The 20,639-nt window shown below is 43.2% G+C and overlaps 2 protein-coding genes and 1 long non-coding RNA gene across 3 annotated transcripts in view; 2 read left to right on the plus strand and 1 right to left on the minus strand.

The window, feature by feature from the left end:
- The first annotated feature begins 470 nt into the window (after nucleotides 1–470).
- Nucleotides 471–9,062, plus strand: plaub (plasminogen activator, urokinase b). Its single transcript, XM_042305747.1, has 11 exons — nucleotides 471–667; nucleotides 1,490–1,544; nucleotides 1,682–1,783; nucleotides 2,310–2,463; nucleotides 3,231–3,334; nucleotides 3,500–3,580; nucleotides 3,801–4,008; nucleotides 5,406–5,557; nucleotides 5,850–5,990; nucleotides 6,954–7,102; nucleotides 8,492–9,062. Exons 1-11 carry the CDS (start codon nucleotides 602–604, stop codon nucleotides 8,684–8,686), a joined length of 1,407 nt encoding a protein of 468 aa, XP_042161681.1. The 5' UTR covers nucleotides 471–601; the 3' UTR covers nucleotides 8,687–9,062.
- A 177-nt stretch (nucleotides 9,063–9,239) lies between these two features.
- LOC121840740 lies at nucleotides 9,240–9,587 on the minus strand. The gene is made up of 3 exons (XR_006079869.1): nucleotides 9,390–9,587; nucleotides 9,301–9,332; nucleotides 9,240–9,266 (listed from the first exon to the last, which is right to left on the minus strand). It is a non-coding gene; the product is annotated as an uncharacterized LOC121840740 (long non-coding RNA).
- Nucleotides 9,588–16,233: 6,646 nt separating this feature from the next.
- The window catches only part of LOC112239349 (vinculin-like), a 59,987-nt gene continuing 55,581 nt past the window's right edge, over nucleotides 16,234–20,639 (plus strand). The window contains exon 1 of the mRNA XM_042305748.1: nucleotides 16,234–16,623. Within this exon, the coding sequence (XP_042161682.1) occupies nucleotides 16,456–16,623 (168 nt within the window). The 5' untranslated portion in view covers nucleotides 16,234–16,455. The remainder of the gene's footprint in view (nucleotides 16,624–20,639) is intronic.

Consider the following 20,639-nt stretch of genomic DNA (forward strand, 5'->3'; position numbering starts at 1 on the left):
AAGAAAAACAGACTGATAAAGGGATATGTCATTATTCTACTTAATATGGTCTTAGATATTCAGTCCATAGTGCATAACAGTATTCAGTGAACTGATTTACATCTGTTTTTATTCTACTTAATATGGTCTGCAGATATTCAGTCCATAGTGCATAACAGTATTCAGTGAACTGATTTACATCTGTTTTTATTCTACTTAATATGGTCTTCAGATATTCAGTCCATAGTGCATAACAGTATTCAGTGAACTGATTTACATCTGTTCGTAATCATCAACATGTGTTTTGGCATGTTTCCTGACAGTTGTCGAGTGCTGCTCATTCTGTAGAATCAAACATGAATCATCAATAAGGATTGTGTCTTCCTGTGATAATCCCACGGTGTTTCTTCACACGGTTTAGACATGCCCAACCTGTCAACGAGCTTCTTTCTAACCAATCACATCTGTTCCTCACTCTATATAAGCAGCAGAGAAACATTTTGCCCTTCCATGAGATCCGAGGAGTACTACTGAGAAACACTGCAAGTCCTGAACCACACGATTTCTCCAAACTCTTTGTGCAAGAAGTACAACAGATACTTTACCCAACAGAGAGAGAGAGATGGGAAGGATTATTTTGCTGCTGTTTTTGACAGCCACCCTGGCAGGGGTGTCACAGAGTGAGACGGTAAGGAGTTAAAAAACTGTAGTTGTGTTTTACATTGCAGCACATTTGTTTTGCCATGTCTATTAGTATTTTAAGATTCATTAATCAAAGTTACAGGAATGATTCCTGTATTTGTCAGAGGAATGTAAAACATGGTCAGTGGTGGAAAAGGTATCCAATCGTCATACTGGAGTAAAAGTAAAGATATTTTAATAGAAAATGACTAAAGTAAAACTGAAAGTCACCCAGTAAAATACTACTTGAGTAAAAGTCTAAAAGTATTTGGTTTTAAATATACTTAAGTATCAAAAGTAAAAGTATAAATAAATAATTTAAAAATCCTTATATAATCCGTCTGGAAACGAGACGGCACCATTTTCTTTTTTTTTAAATGTAGCGATAGCCAGGGGCACACGCCAACACTCAGACATAATTTACAAAGGAAGCATGTGTGTTTAGTGAGTCTGTCAGATCAGAGGCAGTAGGGATGACCAGGGATATTACCTTGATACGTGTGTGAATTGGACCATTTTCCTGTCCTGCTAAGCATTCAAAATGTAACAAGTACTTTTGGGTGTCAGGGGAAATGCATGGAGTAAAAAATACATTATTTCACTTTAGGAATTTAGTAAAGTAAAAGTTGTCAAAAAAATATAAATAGTAAAGTACGGAAGAAACAAAAAACAGACTTAAGTAGTACTTTCAAGTATTTTACTAAAGTACTTTACACCACTGAACATAACCATGTATTTGTCTGATGTCCATAACAATACTGCATCCGTGTAGAGACAATGCTGTATCGTACCACAATGCTTTTTCATAACGGATTTCTGTTCTTCACAGGGCTTGCTGAGACAGAAAAGACAGATTTCTAATTTCCCCTACCGAAAAAGATCAGGTACATCGAGCTCAATCCAGCTCTACGTCAACCAAATATACAACAATCAAATATATCTTTACCACGTGTACACAGAGCTTCTCACTCTTTTAATAGTTTTTATTTATTTAAATGTATTCACCTGTTACTGTTTCTAGGTGGCCTCTGTCGTCATGGTGGCACCTCTGTCCCTGCCCTGTCCGGAGAACACATGTTCTGCTTATGCACAGTTGGTTACGGTGGTAAACACTGTGAGTTAGGTAAGAAACACTCTTTTACATTTAGACACTTAACAATTACTGTACCTCTGACACTTTGAATTGATGGGGGGGAAGAAACCTTTTCTTGTTAAGATTCTATGTGACGTGTGTGTGTGTGTATTGGACCATTCACTGGATCCATCTATCTGCTGGTGGGAGTACAGCTGTGCTCTCCACATACAAACGACTGGACGCTCTAACACACACACACACACACACAGAGTGTGTGTGTGTGTGTGTGTGTGTGTGTGTGTGTGTGTGTGTGTGTGTGTGTGTGTGTGTGTGTGTGTGTGTGTGTGTGTGTGTGTGTGTGTGTGTGTGTGTGTGTGTGTGTGACAACATAATCAATGTGTGATTCATTATTTTGTGTGTGTGTGTGTGTGTGTGTGTGTGTGTGTGTGTGTGTGTGTGTGCATATCTAACTTGTTGAGCTGTGGAAATAATTTCCTCATGAAGGACAACGAAGGACAACATAATCAATCAGTCAATCGATCAATATGATTCATTATTTTGTATTTTCCCTCAGATACAGCAGCCGCCTGCTACACGGGAACTGGGATGTACTACAGAGGCAAAGTGTCTCAGTCAGAGAGTGGGCGCAGGTGTGTGGGGTGGGACCTGGACACCAGAAAACGCCTGATGGTGTCTGACGTCTACTCCGGGAGGCACAACTACTGCAGGTAGAGGCCTTTATCCCACTCTCAAATGGCACCCTAATCCCTATATAGTGCACTACTTTTGACCAGGGCCCCCTCTATAGTGCACTACTTTTGACCAGGGCCCCCTCTATAGTGCGCTACTTTTGACCAGGGCCCCCTATATACTGTAGTGCACTACTTTTGACCAGGGCCCCTATATACTGTAGGGCACTACTTTTGACCAGGGCCCCCTATATACTGTAGGGCACTACTTTTGACCAGGGCCCCCTATATACTGTAGGGCACTACTTTTGACCAGGGCCCCTATATACTGTAGGGCACTACTTTTGACCAGGGCCCCTATATACTGTAGGGCACTACTTTTGACCAGGGCCCCCTATATACTGTAGGGCACTACTTTTGACCAGGGCCCCCTATATACTGTAGGGCACTACTTTTGACCAGGGCCTCCTATATACTGTAGGGCACTACTTTTGACCAGGGCCCCCTATATACTGTAGGGCACTATTTTTGACCAGGGCCCCCTATATACTGTAGGGCACTACTTTTGACCAGGGCCCCCTATATACTGTAGGGCACTACTTTTGACCAGGGCCTCCTATATACTGTAGGGCACTACTTTTGACCAGGGCCCCCTATATACTGTAGGGCACTACTTTTGACCAGGTCACAATATAGGGAATAGGGTGCCATTTGAGATTGGACTGTTCAGATGTTTCCCTCAACAGTTAGTCGTAAATGCAAATGTGCAGCGCGTTATGAGGAAATCCATGTTTTTTTAACTTCAGGAATCTGGAGTACAGACGTCGTCCGTGGTGTTATGTAATGAAGGGTGTGGAGCAGGTACAGGAATACTGTGATATCCCTCGCTGTGGCGTACCTGTGGAGACAGGTACATTTACCTTCTTTTCATTCTCTCTCTCTCCCATTAACGGTTGTTTTGATTGTTTCATCACTTGAAGGTTTTGATTGACATGTATCCATACTATCACCATGGTATTACAACGTTATTTTGGGCTGTAATGTATAGTGGTATCAACTTCACAACATCTTGCAGGTCCACTTGATGATCTGCCCACTGAGCCCACTGAGCCCACTGAGCCCACTGAGCCCACTGAGCCCACTGTACCAGACACAGGTGAGATCAATTTGCTTGGTCTTGCTACCGTACAAAATTAATATAATTCTAAATATAATATGTAACTATCCTTCTTCCATGCTCATTCTGTTCAATTCATATAGCAATATGAATATACATGAAATATACATGAAAGAATATACATTAAAGCAACTTAACATTTTCCCAATGCTCTTTCAGTCTTGTTTTCATTGCAATTGGTTTGGTTCCCCTGTCACAGCGTCCAGTCTGACAGAGTCCACGTGTGGCCAGCGTACCAGGAAGCAGATGAAGATCGTAGGAGGGACAGTTGCCGCTGTGGAATCCCACCCGTGGATGGCTGCCATATTCTGGAGGAGCCGTCAGTCTAAAGAGAACGTGTTCCGCTGTGGGGGAAGTCTGATCTCTCCCTGCTGGGTTCTGTCTGCTGCCCATTGCTTCCCTGACAGGTACTGTAAGAGGCAGCGCTGACATTTCTCAATGGTAACAAGCCAGTGAATGGTAACAGTACCAGTGTCCTTTATGATAGGACCCGGGCCCCTCGTCAGATGTTGTTTCTGGCTGATAAAATAATATAAGATCGTACTTTAGCGCCAGTTTCCTGGAGTTAAATGACCTGGTGGCCTTATGGGTGGAATGTTATGCATATGTTTCATAACTAATTAACATAATTAATTAACATAATTACTTGTAAATGTTTGACTTTTTACCCCTTTTTCGTGGTATCCAATTGGTAGTTTGTCTTGTCTCATTGACGCAACTGTCGTTCGGACTCGGGAGAGGCAAAGGTCGAACACGACCCAACCAAGCAGCACTGCTTCTTGACACAATGCCCGCTTAACCCGGAAGCCAGCCGCACCAATGTGTCGGAGGAAACACCATACTGGGGGCCGTGTCAGCGCGCACTGCTCCCAGCCCACCACAGAAGTCACTAGAGTGCGATGGGACAAGAACATCCCTGCCGGCCAAACCCTCCCCTAACCCGGACGACACTAGGGCCAATTGTGTCCTGCCCCATGGGTCTCCCGGTGGCGGTGTGCTGTGACAGAGCCTGGACTCGAACCAGGATCTCTTGTGACACTGCAGTGCAGCGCCTCAGACCATGGTGGTGCAGCGCCTATGAATACTCGGGTGGCCCATTTATATTTTACGCCGAAAATCGGGTGTTTCTATGTCCAACTGTTTTGTTATATTTCAGTCTTCTGGGATGTGTGTATATAAAGTTTAATATTAGGATACAAACTCAACATTAATACATTTCAACTCTATATCTCTACATCTCTACATCGGGGCGGCAGGGTAGCCTAGTGGTTAGAGCGTTGGACTAGTAACCGGAAGGTTGCAAGTTCAAATCCCCGAGCTGACAAGGTCTGCCGACAAATCTGTCGTTCTGCCCCTGAACAGGCAGTTAACCCACTGTTCCTAGGCCGTCATTGAAAATAAGAATTTGTTCTTAACTGGCTTGCCTAGTTAAATAAAGGTAAAAAAGAATAAAAAATCTTTGTGGTAAAGATGTCTTCTTTTTTAAGCCCATAACCATGTGTGTGAGGTGTAGATGGTCAGTGTGCAGTGGAGAGCAGCTCGGTGAGGACTGTCTGCCATTTTGTTTCAAAGTAGATTTGTTTAAGACTACCGAGAAACCCTGATTTATCCCAGTGCAGTAAATAGTTAATCCATTAAAGGGGATATGTGATTGCACCAGCCAATACATTCAACACCAAAGTGCGGGGGTACAGGTTCGTCGAGGTAAATCACTATATGTAGGAAGGGGTAAAGTGACTATGCGTAGATAAAAAACAGCGAGAAGCAGCAGTGTAAAAACAAATGTTTGGGTTTCCACACACAGCTCTCAAACTAAAGCCTGCAGCCTCTTCGTCACCCTGGGGAAGAGTGCCATCAATGAGACTGACGACACCAAAGAACAGACCTTTCAGGTGGAAGAGGTCATCGTGCACGCAGAGTTCGAAAACAGCGAAGGCAACTTCAACAATGACATCGGTACGAATGAAACACTGCTTTTATGTCCCATCTGTTTGCGCTGTCTGTGCCAAATCCTCTCACGCCAATGACCAGAAGAGTTGGTACAGACAATGACCAGAAGAGTTGGTACAGACGGCACAAACAGATCTGGTAATAGGCGAATGAATTCCAATCTCACTGTGGTATTGATTTGTTGAGTCTGTATTCTACATTCTGTGAATGTGAAGTTTGAAACTTCAGTATACGTGTCATAGTATTTGAGAGTGTCATGATAACAACGCAGAGTGGTTGATGTGTTTTCCTCATACAGCTCTACTGAAGTTAAAGGCTGTAGATGGTCAGTGTGCAGTGGAGAGCAGCTCTGTGAGGACGGTCTGCCTGCCCCCGGCACGCCAGGCCCTCGGCGCGGGATCCTCCTGTGAGATAGCTGGCTACGGAAGACAGAAGGAGGGTAAGGAGGATCATCTACAACATACCAGGGCCCGTGTTCATAAAGCATCTCAGAGCAGGAGAAGACACGCGCATGTGAGAAGACACGCGCATGTGAGAAGACACGCGCATGTGAGAAGACACGCGCATGTGAGAAGACACGCGCATGTGAGAAGACACGCGCATGTGAGAAGACACGCGCATGTGAGAAGACACGCGCATGTGAGAAGACACGCGCATGTGAGAAGACACGCGCATGTGAGAAGACACGCGCATGTGAGAAGACACGCGCATGTGAGAAGACACGCGCATGTGAGAAGACGAGATGTGCCTTATTTGTCCATTAACTTACAGAGAATAGAAATGTGCTCACAACCCTCTGAGACACACATACACCCCCTGAAGTGCTGGAAGCAATGGGTCGGGCACATTGCACCGCCCCCCTGGAGTAATTATAGGTGGTTAAGTGCCTTGCTCAAGGGCACAATAGAAGGCAATGGTATATCACATTTAAATCAAATCAAATGTATTTATATAGCCCTTCGTACATCAGCTGATATCTCAAAGTGCTGTACAGAAACCCAGCCTAAAACCCCAAACGGCAAGCAATGCAGGTGTAGAAGCATAAGCATATATAAGATGATACTACGCACCAGATTTTTCTGAGCTGGGATTTTAACCAGCAAACCTGGTTTCTCCGGTTGTTGGCCTGTCTTCTCTGAGCGCTCAGCTACCTGCCACCCCTGAGTAGGAGTGCTGAGCTAGGATCAGGTCCATATAATATTCATTATAATGAAATACAGAGCTCTGAGTCTGAGACACTTTTTCAATACTATCCTAGACCTCTTATTTTAAATGTATCAATCACTTGATATGATCCATTTCCATTTCCCATGATAAATGGACTTGTTTTCATGCCCTACCTAACAGATTGTTATTTACCTGTTGAGTACCTTTCTTACGTTATGTCCCTTTCTTCATTAAGGTTTATGGTACAATTCACAGTACCTGAGGGAGGCAACGGTAAACATTTTGGCCCATGACGTCTGCTCAGATAAGGCGTACTACGGAAACCTGGTCACAGAAAACATGTTCTGTGCTGGGAGACCGGACTGGAGTCAAGATGCGTGCAAGGTATGATATGCAGAAGTGACATGACATTACAATTTCTCCTCAGCAGTTCATATATATTTGGGGGAAAAAATTTTTCATTCAAAGTAAAAACAGAACGACATTTAAGAACAATATAATAAGGATATTCTTTCTCCATGAGAAATATTCTGTATTTAGAGTACGGTATTACTGTACCTAAAAAAAATATGATGAATTACTTGTGAATAATGATGAGTGAGAAAGTTATCATAGATATCATAACCCCCTAAAATGCAAACCCTCCCCTGTTATTGTAATGGTGAGAGGTTAGCATGTCCTGGGGGTATGATATAATATGCTAACCTCCCCTGTTATTGTAATGGTGAGAGGTTAGCATGTCCTGGGGGTATGATATAATATGCTAACCTCCCCTGTTATTGTAATGGTGAGAGGTTAGCATGTCCTGGGGGTATGATATAATATGCTAACCTCCCCTGTTATTGTAATGGTGAGAGGTTAGCATGTCCTGGGGGTATGATATAATATGCTAACCTCCCCTGTTATTGGTAATGGTGAGAGGTTAGCATGTCCTGGGGGTATGATATAAAATGCTAACCTCCCCTGTTATTGGTAATGGTGAGAGGTTAGCATGTCCTGGGGGTATGATATAAAATGCTAACCTCCACTGTTATTGTAATGCTGAGGTTAGCATGTCTTTGGGGTATGATATAATATGCTAACCTCCCTTGTTATTGGTAATGGTGAGAGGTTAGCATGTCTTGGGGGTATGATATAAAATGCTAACCTCCCCTGTTATTGTAATGGTGAGAGGTTAGCATGTCTTGGGGGTATGATATAAAATGCTAACCTCCCCTGTTATTGTAATGGTGAGAGGTTAGCATGTCTTGGGGGTATGATATTTGTGCCTTTGTAACTTTCTCACTCATTATCCTTCACGATGGATTAATGATTATCCGTAACCATTGTAGCATAGCATTCACATTAACGTAGAAGTCTTTAGAAGCATATTCTAAAAAGTGACTCCAAAATGACACAATACATTATTTACCATTTAATTTCTATTGGGCACAAAATAATCTGAAACACAACCAAAACAAACTGCAAATGCATCCAACACATTTGTAGAGTCACACACTTGCAGCCATTGATACTAGGAATATGAGACAAAATCCTTAACTTTTGACTACTTTACTACACATATAAGTAAATTAGTCCTAATACCTTTGGTTACCTAAAGTGGGGGAACTATGTACAAAAAGTGCTGTAATTTCGAAAAATGAAAATAAACTCAAATTAAAGCTGACACTCATAGTCATTGTACCACTTCAAATCCTTGGCTACAGAGCAAAAACAATAAAAAAAAAAATATGTCTCTCCATATATTATACAGTATTTGTCTTTCTTTCCCAGGGTGATTCCGGAGGACCCATGGTGTGCGAGGTGGATAATCGAATGTTCCTTTTTGGAATCGTCAGTTGGGGCGAGGGGTGTTCTAGAACCTTACGACCAGGCGTGTACACAGCAGTGACCAACTACAACAAGTGGATAGAAGAAAAAACAGGCTTATCCTCCATCGCCTCAGGGTCTATGTACCCACAGAAATGACCTCCTCAGGGTCTATGTACCCACAGAAATGACCTCCTCAGGGTCTATGTACCCACAGAAATGACCTCCTCAGGGTCTATGTACCCACAGAAATGACCTCCTCAGGGTCTATGTACCCACAGAAATGACCTCCTCAGGGTCTATGTACCCACAGAAATGACCTCCTCAGGGTCTATGTACCCACAGAAATGACCTCCTCAGGGTCTATGTACCCACAGAAATTACCTCCTCAGGGTCTATGTACCCGAAACAGAAATTACCTCCTCGGGGTCTATGTACCCACAGAAATGACCTCCTCAGGGTCTATGTACCCACAGAAATGACCTCCTCAGGGTCTATGTACCCACAGAAATGACCTCCTCAGGGTCTATGTACCCACAGAAATGACCTCCTCAGGGTCTATGTACCCACAGAAATGACCTCCTCAGGGTCTATGTACCCACAGAAATGACCTCCTCAGGGTCTATGTACCCACAGAAATGACCTCCTCAGGGTCTATGTACCCACAGAAATGACCTCCTCAGGGTCTATGTACCCACAGAAATGACCTCCTCAGGGTCTATGTACCCACAGAAATGACCTCCTCAGGGTCTAGGGGTGTTCACAGAAATGACCTCCTCAGGGTCTATGTACCCACAGAAATGACCTCCTCAGGGTCTATGTACCCACAGAAATGACAGGTCTATGTACCTCCAGAAATGACCTCCTCAGGGTCTATGTACCCACAGAAATGACCTCCTCGGGGTCTATGTACCCACAGAAATGACCTCCTCGGGGTCTATGTACCCACAGAAATGACCTCCTCAGGGTCTATGTACCCACAGAAATGACCTCCTCAGGGTCTATGTACCCACAGAAATGACCTCCTCAGGGTCTATGTACCCACAGAAATGACCTCCTCAGGGTCTGTTATAGACACTATATCATGTTGTATAATTGTACATATAGGAATATAAGTATTTTAACTACTGAAATGTTAACATATTTTTGTACTTCTGTCTTTTTCAAAAAGGGGCAACAATAAATAACTTTTATATTACTCACAAATCTAATGTTATTACAAAACAGTTCCAACTTCTAACCTTGAACGTCTACTGTAGCAAATGTGGGGAAGATCTCCTTCCAGTGACTCACCAGTGACTGCTTGTACTGTGGTTACCATACTACCTAATAACATACACCACCTTAATCCACCCACAACACCCACACACGATCCTCACCACGCAGGAGCCTCGACCTAGTCATGAATCTGGAATCTGAATGGACCGGTGGTTAACCTTGAACCACAAGGTTTGAGATCTTTTACCCGATGGCCATTTAAACGTAATTAAGGCTAGAGTTTTGCCTTAAATTTGTCACCTGGATGAAAGGAATGCTTCATATCTCCAATTACAGGTCTTGTTAATAACAGACGATTCGTGTGGTTTTGTAGGTGTCAGTCAGTTGACAGTCTTGTCCACCAGCCGGCTCTCTTTCTGGTGAACCAATGCTTCTACTGTATGTGGTAGCTATTAGCCTGTGGCGAGGTTAGTCAGTTAATGGCAAAACATTTAGCCTATGTTTTTGGAATTCTTCAGTGTTATTAGTGCCTGATGAGAGGCCTATAGTAGTGAACCTGAGTTTTCCAACTCATTCCATTCAACCCATAAAAGGAGACATGTTAGTGTTGCATTGCAGCTGTTGAAAGACTAATCCCATCTCTATTGGCAAGAAATATTATCTGCTTGTAACACAGAATCTTTATTTTAATTTGTCACGGTTTTTCACACAATGAATTACATTAGCTTTACTATTATTTTGGGTTATTTAGCGAAAACTCTTTTACATATTTATTTCATACCTAGTCCATGACTATATTCTAATACTTACTATGCACAATGATCTCTGTCTCTCCCACTTTGTCTCTCCAGATCATTTAAAGGTCTGAGTGGTGAGTTAGAGTGGGGAGAAGAGGGGGCTTACCTTTTCTTCAGCCTGGTAGGGAAGTCATGACAACTGTTGTGGGACTTGACACTCACTGCTCTGTGTGTGTGTGTGTGTGTGTGTGCTGGAGAACTTGACGAGCAGTGTAGGGATCAGTGGAAGCCCTCCTCACAGGAAGCTAGCAGCACCACGGCAGCTGTCCCTGACCCATCGTGTTATTTTTGTTTTAACAGCTAGCTTTGGGAATATGTTATCGAGGGGAAAGTGTGGGAAAGGAGGGGTGTGGAAAACGCATCAGCCATGGCAGGAATTACATACTCAGAGCTGAGGTCCCCACGGTTACATCATCCGGTTCCGGGTTTCACCAGAGAACTTGAGACGGAATGAGTAACAAACATTGACCAAATCCAAGACATGCAGTGATACCTACAGAGATATATATCATGCTACCTCTGTACAGTACCAAGTATACAAAGGTGATAGAGTTTAGTGAAGATGGGGTGGCTAGCTGAGTTAAAACGACACAACGGTTTAACTTAAGAAGCTTGTAAGATTTACATTTGATACAAAACAACATTTTGAAAGTCCTCCCGTAATAATTTCCCGGTATAATAATGTAGTACAGGTTCTAATTGGTGCATGATAGTGAGTGTCGAATTTCCTCAATTATTTCAACCTATTGTATTTAGTACATTTCACCACCAGGTGGTGTCAGGTGTTAGCTATCCATGGCATTGCAAGGCCTTTGTACAGACAGAGTAGTGTTGAGGCTTCAAAAGAGCCTTTTCTCAAAGCATCTTTTATTTATTTATTTTTATTTCACCTTTTATTTATCCAGGTTGACCAGTTGAGAACAAGTTCTCATTTACAACTGTGACCTGGCCAAGATAAAGCAAAATCAGTGTGACCAACAACAACAACAGAGTTACACCTGGAATAAACAAACATACAGTCAATAACACAATAGAAAAAGTCTGTATACAGTGTTTGCAAATGAGGTAAGATAAGGGAGGTAAGGTAATAAATAGGCCATAGTGGCGAAGTAATTACAATATAGCAATTAAACACTGCATTCTAAAGAATGCTTTCAGCAATATCAGGACAATTCCTGATACAGCAAACGACAGCACGGCATCATGGGAGCACAGTATGCATCTGTTTACTTCACCATAGATATAACAATGAAATGTGCAAACACTTAACACTTACTCATGCCACCAGACATGTTTGAGTAGGAACTAAATACAACCCTATCAACAGTGCTGTATCAGGTCTGTGTGGACAGACAGTGTCTTTCCGTTCTTCTATCAGCTGTAGTGAGTAAGAGAGCGAGAGAGAGGTAGAGAGCGAGAGAGAGGTAGAGAGCGAGAGAGAGGTATAGAGAGAGGTATAGAGAGAGAGAGAGGTATAGAGAGAGAGAGAGGTATAGAGAGAGAGAGGTATAGAGCGAGAGAGAGGTATAGAGAGAGAGAGAGGTATAGAGAGAGAGAGAGGTATAGAGCGAGAGAGAGGTATAGAGCGAGAGAGAGGTATAGAGAGAGAGAGGTATAGAGAGAGAGAGGTATAGAGAGAGAGGTATAGAGAGAGAGGTATAGAGAGAGAGGTATAGAGAGAGAGAGGTATAGAGAGAGAGAGGTATAGAGAGAGAGAGAGAGAGAGAGGTATAGAGAGAGAGAGAGGTATAGAGAGAGAGAGAGGTATAGAGCGAGAGAGAGGTATAGAGAGAGAGAGAGGTATAGAGAGAGAGAGAGGTATAGAGAGAGAGGTATAGAGAGAGAGAGGTATAGAGAGAGAGAGAGGTATAGAGAGAGAGAGAGGTATAGAGGAGAGAGAGGTATAGAGAGAGAGAGGTATAGAGAGAGAGAGGTATAGAGCGAGAGAGAGGTATAGAGAGAGAGAGGTATAGAGAGAGAGAGGTATAGAGAGAGAGAGAGGTATAGAGCGAGAGAGAGGTATAGAGAGAGAGAGGTATAGAGAGAGAGGTATAGAGCGAGAGAGAGGTATAGAGAGAGAGAGAGGTATAGAGCGAGAGAGAGGTATAGAGAGAGAGAGAGGTATAGAGAGAGAGAGGTATAGAGCGAGAGAGGTATAGAGAGAGATATAGAGAGAGAGAGAGGTATAGAGCGAGAGAGAGGTATAGAGAGAGAGATATAGAGAGAGAGAGGTATAGAGCGAGAGAGAGGTATAGAGCGAGAGAGGTATAGAGAGAGAGAGGTATAGAGAGAGAGAGGTAAAGAGCGAGAGAGAGGTATAGAGAGAGAGAGAGGTATAGAGAGAGAGAGAGAGGTATAGAGAGAGATATAGAGAGAGAGAGGTATAGAGAGAGATATATAGAGAGAGAGAGGTATAGAGAGAGAGAGAGGTATAGAGAGAGAGAGGTATAGAGAGGTATAGAGCGAGAGAGAGGTATAGAGAGAGGTATAGAGAGAGAGAGAGGTATAGAGAGAGGTATAGAGCGAGAGAGAGGATAGAGAGAGAGAGAGAGGTATAGAGAGAGAGAGGTATAGAGAGAGAGAGGTATAGAGAGAGAGAGAGTATAGAGAGAGGTATAGAGAGAGAGAGGGGTATAGAGAGAGAGAGAGGTATAGAGAGAGAGAGAGGAGGTATAGAGAGAGAGGTATAGAGAGAGGTATAGAGGAGAGAGAGAGGTATAGAGAGAGAGAGAGAGAGGGTATAGAGAGAGAGAGAGGTATAGAGAGAGATAGAGGGGTATAGAGAGAGAGAGATAGTATAGAGAGAGAGAGAGAGGGGTATAGAGAGAGAGAGAGAGAGGGGTATAGAGAGAGAGAGGGGGAATATAGAGAGAGAGAGGGGTATAGAGAGAGAGAGAGAGGTATAGAGAGAGAGAGGTATAGAGAGAGAGAGGTATAGAGAGAGAGAGGTATAGAGAGAGAGAGAGGTATAGAGAGAGAGAGAGTAAGAAGGAAGGTTATGTCTCAAATTGTAACCTATTCCCTATAGTCCCACAGGACCTTGGGGTGGCCTGCTGCTTTCCTTTGATTTCTATATCTAGAACGGACTCTTCTTCTCTGTTGGTTATCTTACCTGCAGGCATGCCTTCCTAGAGAGAGATGGGCCTCCTGGTGTACTGTCATCTAGGCCTATTCTATAGCGTATCCATTCTCTATGGGCCTTTTGGATGATCACATTATTATGGATCCATCTAAGTAAGAGTGGTATCATGGAAAGATACTGCAAAATAATGGTGATTTGCAGTTGCTTGCACGCTACATGATGCTATATAGCAGTGATCCTGGAGAGGAACTGAAATGGCTGCATTCAGCTATATGGCAGTAATCCCGGAGAAGAACTGAAATGGCTGCATTCAGCTACATAGCAGTAATCCTGGAGAGGAACTGAAATGGCTACATTCAGCTACATAGCAGTAATCCCGGAGAAGAACTGAAATGGCTGCATTCAGCTACATAGCAGTAATCCTGGAGAGGAACTGAAATGGCTGCATTCAGCTATATAGCAGTGATCCTGGAGAGGAACTGAAATGGCTGCATTCAGCTATATGGCAGTAATCCCGGAGAAGAACTGAAATGGCTGCATTCAGCTACATAGCAGTAATCCCGGAGAATAACTGAAATGGCTGCATTCAGCTATATAGCAGTGATCCTGGAGAGGAACTGAAATGGCTGCATTCAGCTACATGGCAGTAATCCTGGAGAGGAACTGAAATGGCTGCATTCAGCTACATGGCAGTAATCCTGGAGAGGAACTGAAATGGCTGCATTCAGCTAAATGGCAGTAATCCTGGAGAGGAACTGAAATGGCTGCATTCAGCTACATGGCAGTAATCCTGGAGAGGAACTGAAATGGCTGCATTCAGCTACATGGCAGTAATCCTGGAGAGGAACTGAAATGGCTGCATTCAGCTAAATGGCAGTAATCCTGGAGAGGAACTGAAATGGCTGCATTCAGCTATATGTCAGTAATCCTGGAGAGGAACTGAAATGGCTGCATTCAGCTATATGTCAGTAATCCTGGAGAGGAACTGAAATGGCTGCATTCAGCTATATGGCAGTAATCCTGGAGAGGAACTGAAATGGCTGCATTCAGCTATATGGCAGTAATCCTGTAGTGAGTAGTGATTATATGATGTTAGTGCAGTGTTCGAGGGACGCAGTGTACTCTTCAACTCCATGTATTTTACCCTACATGGAACTAACTACTGAATTCTGACTCTGCATTTCACAGACATGTCAGACATCCTAGCCTAAATGAGAGATTCATTAAATATCAAAGATGATTATATTAAAACTTCTGAAATAAGGTTTAAATTCGAGATTTAAATCTTGTATATTTCAGGATCTTTGATTTAATTATCTTTGCTTATAGACGATAAAACACTGCAAGATAGAATGTTTACATGAGGTCTGAAACAGAACAACTTCCTTGATTCTTTCTTTTTAAGACACTTCCTTTTTAGGAAGTAGGATGCTGCCTTGCAGCCCCCTGGGAATCTGAGGGAATTCCTTCACGGGTTTGGTTGTATGTTTTTTTTTTTTTATACTGCAGTATTGTTATTTCAGGTTGTAAAGGGAGGAGATGGAATTTGAGAAATGTGTTATGCTACACACAAGTAGACCAGAACTAGAGTAAATAGTTTTGACCAGAGTTAGTAACACAAATGTGCCCATGCTTTATTTATGTTACACTGTGTTTTAATCAAATCATTTTTCTCCAGTCTAGGAATGTGTTGCCCTACTAAAGTATGAAAGTGAAAACGACATGATAAATATGTCTGAGGCTGATCTCGATGCCACGAAATACAGAGCTTTAAATACTCACAGGATCGACTGTGAATAGGTGGATGTATAGTGTTGCCACTAGATACAGACCCTATAAATACTCACAGGATCGACTGTGAATAGGTGGATGTATAGTGAGGTCACTGGATACAGACCCTATAAATACTCACAGGATCGACTGTGAATAGGTGGATGTATAGTGAGGTCAATTGCCACTGGGCTGGCAGTGGGTAGACTCCATAAGTCTTGAACTCTTGAACTTAGGCTCGTAAAATCACACCAGTTTCAGTCTTCAAACAAACATGTTACCCATAAATATTAAATTTAGTTGAAGGCTTCTGGTCCGGTATACTTTGAATAATTACTTGAGCGCTGTAGTCTGTAATATGTTGTATCATAACTGTAGTACAAATGGAATATTTATTAAATCAATATCTGTGGATTCTATCCATTTTGAAATGATTTCTTCCAAGCCAAAAACATTTCCCCATTCTATTCTATTCTATCATTGTTTATCCTACCGTAATAAATAAGATGGACAGAGGTATAGCCTATATCCAAAAGCAACTCGGCTATATTTCAGTCCATTCTGCCAACATCTTGTCAAACGTGATGCGTCACTACAATTTACACCGTCTGTCCTTGCTGGTTGGAATTCGCTCCTCTCAACAGAGTCGTATTTCCCTTTTTAGGGCATGAGAATGTTTACGTAATTTGGGGAGAACTCACATCTCTAGCAAACTCGACTATGTGGAACAGGCGGAGCCTATCGGGAAAGAGTGACATCCGCTTGTGCCAATCGCATTTGCGGTAACATATGTGCCATTTCTCTTATTGGTCAGGTGGCGGACATAGCATTTGTCGGGTAGGTTGCTCACTCTTCGAGAGCTGCGGTTGGGGATTCTCACATTGATGGTTGCAAGGGGAGTAGTTAGTGTTCCCAGAGAGCGAAACTGTGCTGGGCTAGGAAAGTGTTGGATTAACCTTAGACTTTACAGGGGCACAAACAAGAGAGGGAACTTTTGACACAGCCAAACGGGACCAGACTTTTTTTCCTCTTGGATAGGAGAGCGGACTCAAGTTTTCATCATGCCGGTTTTTCACACAAAGACGATAGAAAGTATCCTAGAGCCGGTGGCTCAGCAGATATCCCATCTGGTGATAATGCACGAAGAAGGTGAGGTGGACGGGAAAGCTATCCCGGATCTCACGGCTCCCGTGGCTGCGGTGCAGGCAGCTGTCAGCAACCTGGTTCGGGTAAGTGAAACGTCCCAACCGAATATCCCTGACTTCGGGTAGGTTACCTGTCGCACGCCGTCTGTGTAGTGGCTACATTGTGCCAGCCCGCCACGAGTCCTTGTCATTTTATCTCAGAAGTTACCGCTGCGGTTACTGTCATTTTCCCTGCTCTATCGGCTGGAAACATTCTGCTTTTAGAACGCGAGCGATGTAACTACAATGTATCAAGTTTTGTTGAAGTTTTCCACTCGGGCCAGGGCAGTGACGCCCTTTTCCCCTTGAAAATATGCCCTACCCCCTGGAGCCGAGGGTTGACTGCCATATCTCGACGTATAGGCCTACAATATTCTCATGCCGGAGTATTTCAAACAAATATACTTTGTATCTAACTAACAATTGAAACGAGACTTATATATTCACCATCAAGTGTCCTTTAGCAATTCATGATCACTATAGCCGTTTTCGTTAATGCCGGTTCTGGACGGTTCTGACTTAGAATATGGACAATTACAAATACCTAGGTGTCTGGTTATACTAAACTCTTAAATCTAGAATTGGCTTCCTATTTCTCAACAAAACATCCTTCACTCATGCTGCCAAACACCCTCGTAAAACTGACTACCGATCCTTGATGTCATTTATAAAATAGCCTCCAATACTCTACTCAGCAAATTGGATGCAGTCTATCACAGTGCCATCTGTTTTGTCACCAAAGCCCCATATACTACCCACCACTACAACCTGTATGCTCTCGCTGGCTGGCCCTCGCTTCATATTCGTCACCAAACCCACTGGCTCCAGGTCATCTGTAAGTCTCTGCTAGTTAAAGCCCCGCCTTATCTCAGCTCACTGGTCACTATAGCAGCACCCACCTGTAGCACGCGCTCCAGCAGGTTTATTGCACTGGTCATCCCCAAAGCCAACACTTGCTTTGGCTGCCTTTCCTTCTAGTTCTCTGCTGCCAATGACTGGAACGAACTGCAAAAATCACTGAAGTTGGAGACTTGTATCTCCCTCACTAACTTTAAGCATCAGCTGTCAGAGCAGCTTACAGATCATTGCACCTGTACACAGCCCATCTGTAAATAGCCTACCCAACTATCTCATCCCCATAGTGTTATTTTTTGTTCCTTTGGACCCCAGTATCTCTACTTGCACATTCCTCATCTGCACATCTATCACTACAGTGTTTAATTGCTAAATTGTAATTATTTTGCCACTACGGCCTATTTATTGCCTTACCTCCCTAATCTTACCTCATTTGCACACACTGTGTACTGACTTTTTTCTTTTGTGTTATTGACTGTATGTTTGTTTTACTCCAGGTGTAACTCTGTGTTTGTGTCGCACTGCTTTGCTTTATCTTGGCCAGGTCACAGTTGTAAATGAGAACTTGTTCTCAACTGGCCTACCTGGTTAAATAAAGCTGTTCTCAACTAGCCTACCTGGTTAAATAAAGCTGTTCTCAACTGGCCTACCTGGTTAAAAAAAGGTGTTCTCAACTAGCCTACCTGGTTAAATAAAGGTGTTCTCAACTAGCCTACCTGGTTAAATAAAGGTGTTCTCAACTAGCCTACCTGGTTAAATAAAGGTGTTCTCAACTAGCCTACCTGGTTAAATAAAGGTGTTCTCAACTAGCCTACCTGGTTAAATAAAGGTGTTCTCAACTAGCCTACCTGGTTAAATAAAGGTGTTCTCAACTAGCCTACCTGGATAAATAAAGGTGTTTTCAACTAGCCTACCTGGTTAAATAAAGGTGTTTTCAACTAGCCTACCTGGATAAATAAAGGTGTTTTCAACTAGCCTACCTGGATAAATAAAGGTGTTCTCAACTGGCCTACCTGGATAAATAAAGGTGTTCTCAACTGGCCTACCTGGTTAAATAAAGGTGTACCTGGTTAAATAAAGGTGTTCTCAACTGGCCTACCTGGTTAAATAAAGGTGTTCTCAACTAGCCTACCTGGTTAAATAAAGGTGTTCTCAACTGGCCTACCTGGTTAAATAAAGGTGTTCTCAACTGGCCTACCTGGTTAAATAAAGGTGAAGTAAAAAATGCCAACATACAATTGTGTGGATCCACATGTTTCCTCCACAAGCTTTTTATTGAGAATTTATGGAAGACGTGAGTTGATCAGGACTGATAAGGACAACTCCATTGTATGACGTTGTATTAAGCATGACATCAAATCAGATGTTATTTGTCTCATGCGCTGAATACAACAGGTGTCGACCTGACCATGAAATGCCGAATACAACAGGTGTCGACCTGACCATGAAATGCCGAATACAACAGGTGTCGACCTGACCATGAAATGCCGAATACAACAGGTGTCGACCTGACCATGAAATGCCGAATACAACAGGTGTCGACCTGACCATGAAATGCCGAATACAACAGGTGTCGACCTGACCATGAAATGCCGAATACAACAGGTGTCGACCTGACCATGAAATGCCGAATACAACAGGTGTCGACCTGACCATGAAATGCCGAATACAACAGGTGTCGACCTGACCATGAAATCCTGATCTGTCGGCTAATGACAGACAGATCATTTATATTTTCTGAATATAGTCCATGTAGCCTATGCAGTTCAATACAATCTTTGTTGTATAGCCTGCAGTAAGGGGCGGCAGGTAGCCTAGTGGTTAGAGCTTTGGGCCAGTAACCGAGCTGACAAGGTAAAAATCTGTCGTTCTGCCCCTGAACAAGGCAGTTAACCCACTGTTCCTAGGCCGTCATTGTAAATAAGAATTTGACTTGCCTAGTTAAAAAAAATCTGTGTGTGTTGTGCTCCTCTACATAAAGGGGATGACTGACAACTCCATGGCAACCTAGCCTACAGTCGGATAGTAGGCCTGCGGTCGGATAGTAGGCCTGCGGTCGGATAGTAGGCCTGCGGTCGGATAGTAGGCCTGCGGTCGGATAGTAGGCCTGCGGTCGGATAGTAGGCCTGCGGTCGGATAGTAGGCCTGCGGTCGGATAGTAGGCCTGCGGTCGGATAGTAGGCCTGCGGTCGGATAGTAGGCCTGCGGTCGGATACAGAAACGGCATACTCTTTATCATTTAGTATAAATGAAGTCTTCATTATGACCGTTTTTGACTTGAATGAAGTAAACCCCTTCTGGAGCCATCTGAAAGGTGGCCTGGTTAGAGTAGAGTGTAAATCAAAGGTAGTGAAAACCACAGTGGTGCTCCGCAAAACCTCTTCATAAAGGAGATGACTGACTGAACCCCATGGCAACCAGCCACATAGGTCTACAGTCTAGGCATGTACTTGTACTAATCTGCCATTTTCTACAGAATCCAAAAGCAATTTCTTCCCTAATATCAATTTTCTGAAGTATTAGTGTTTTCGTCTGTAGTCTAAACATGACGTGACCACACTACACTACCAATGAACAAACTACCAATGTCATTTCCTTTCTTATTTACTAAGATCATAGCTGAGATGATTATTTCCTAAGTGAATAAGCAAAAAAAATGTGTCTTTATCGGTGCCTTTGCAGAACTTGTGGTTTACAAAAAAGGGAAATGACTAAAATAAAAACATCTTCCTAACAGCTCAGATAAGAATGATGTTCCAGGCCATGCAGGGACACTGCCACTTCACTATTCAATACAAGGTGTTGATGTTCCAGGCCATGCAGGGACACTGCCACTTCACTATTCAATACAAGGTGTTGATGTTCCAGGCCATGCAGGGACACTGCCACTTCACTATTCAATACAAGGTGTTGATGTTCCAGGCCATGCAGGGACACTGCCACTTCACTATTCAATACAAGATGTTGATGTTCCAGGCCATGCAGGGACACTGCCACTTCACTATTCAATACAATGTGTTATAGTAGAGTGCTTCACAACCAGAAAAAGCTAGGAGTCCCTGGCAGCTGTCTGGAGGATAGATTAGGACAATTGAACGGGCTTTTCTGATCCTCTCCTCACAGTTAATGTATACTCATTGTAGCAGCATTGTTCTGTACTGGTTGGCCCTGGCCTGGCTAGCTGGGCTGTCTGGCCTGGCTAGCTG

This window comes from Oncorhynchus tshawytscha, linkage group LG25 (assembly GCF_018296145.1).
Source record: "Oncorhynchus tshawytscha isolate Ot180627B linkage group LG25, Otsh_v2.0, whole genome shotgun sequence".
In the NCBI taxonomy this organism is placed as follows: domain Eukaryota; kingdom Metazoa; phylum Chordata; class Actinopteri; order Salmoniformes; family Salmonidae; genus Oncorhynchus; species Oncorhynchus tshawytscha.

What these genes read in the sequence shown, in the direction of transcription:
- plaub (XM_042305747.1), top strand. Translation starts at nt 602, where the DNA reads ATGGGAAGGATTATTTTGCTGCTGTTTTTGACAGCCACCCTGGCAGGG. An exon ending in GCCCACTGTACCAGACACAG is followed by an intron (nt 3,581 to 3,800) that starts GTGAGATCAATT and finishes CCCCTGTCACAG; the next exon opens with CGTCCAGTCTGACAGAGTCC. An exon ending in GGAGTCAAGATGCGTGCAAG is followed by an intron (nt 7,103 to 8,491) that starts GTATGATATGCA and finishes TTTCTTTCCCAG; the next exon opens with GGTGATTCCGGAGGACCCAT.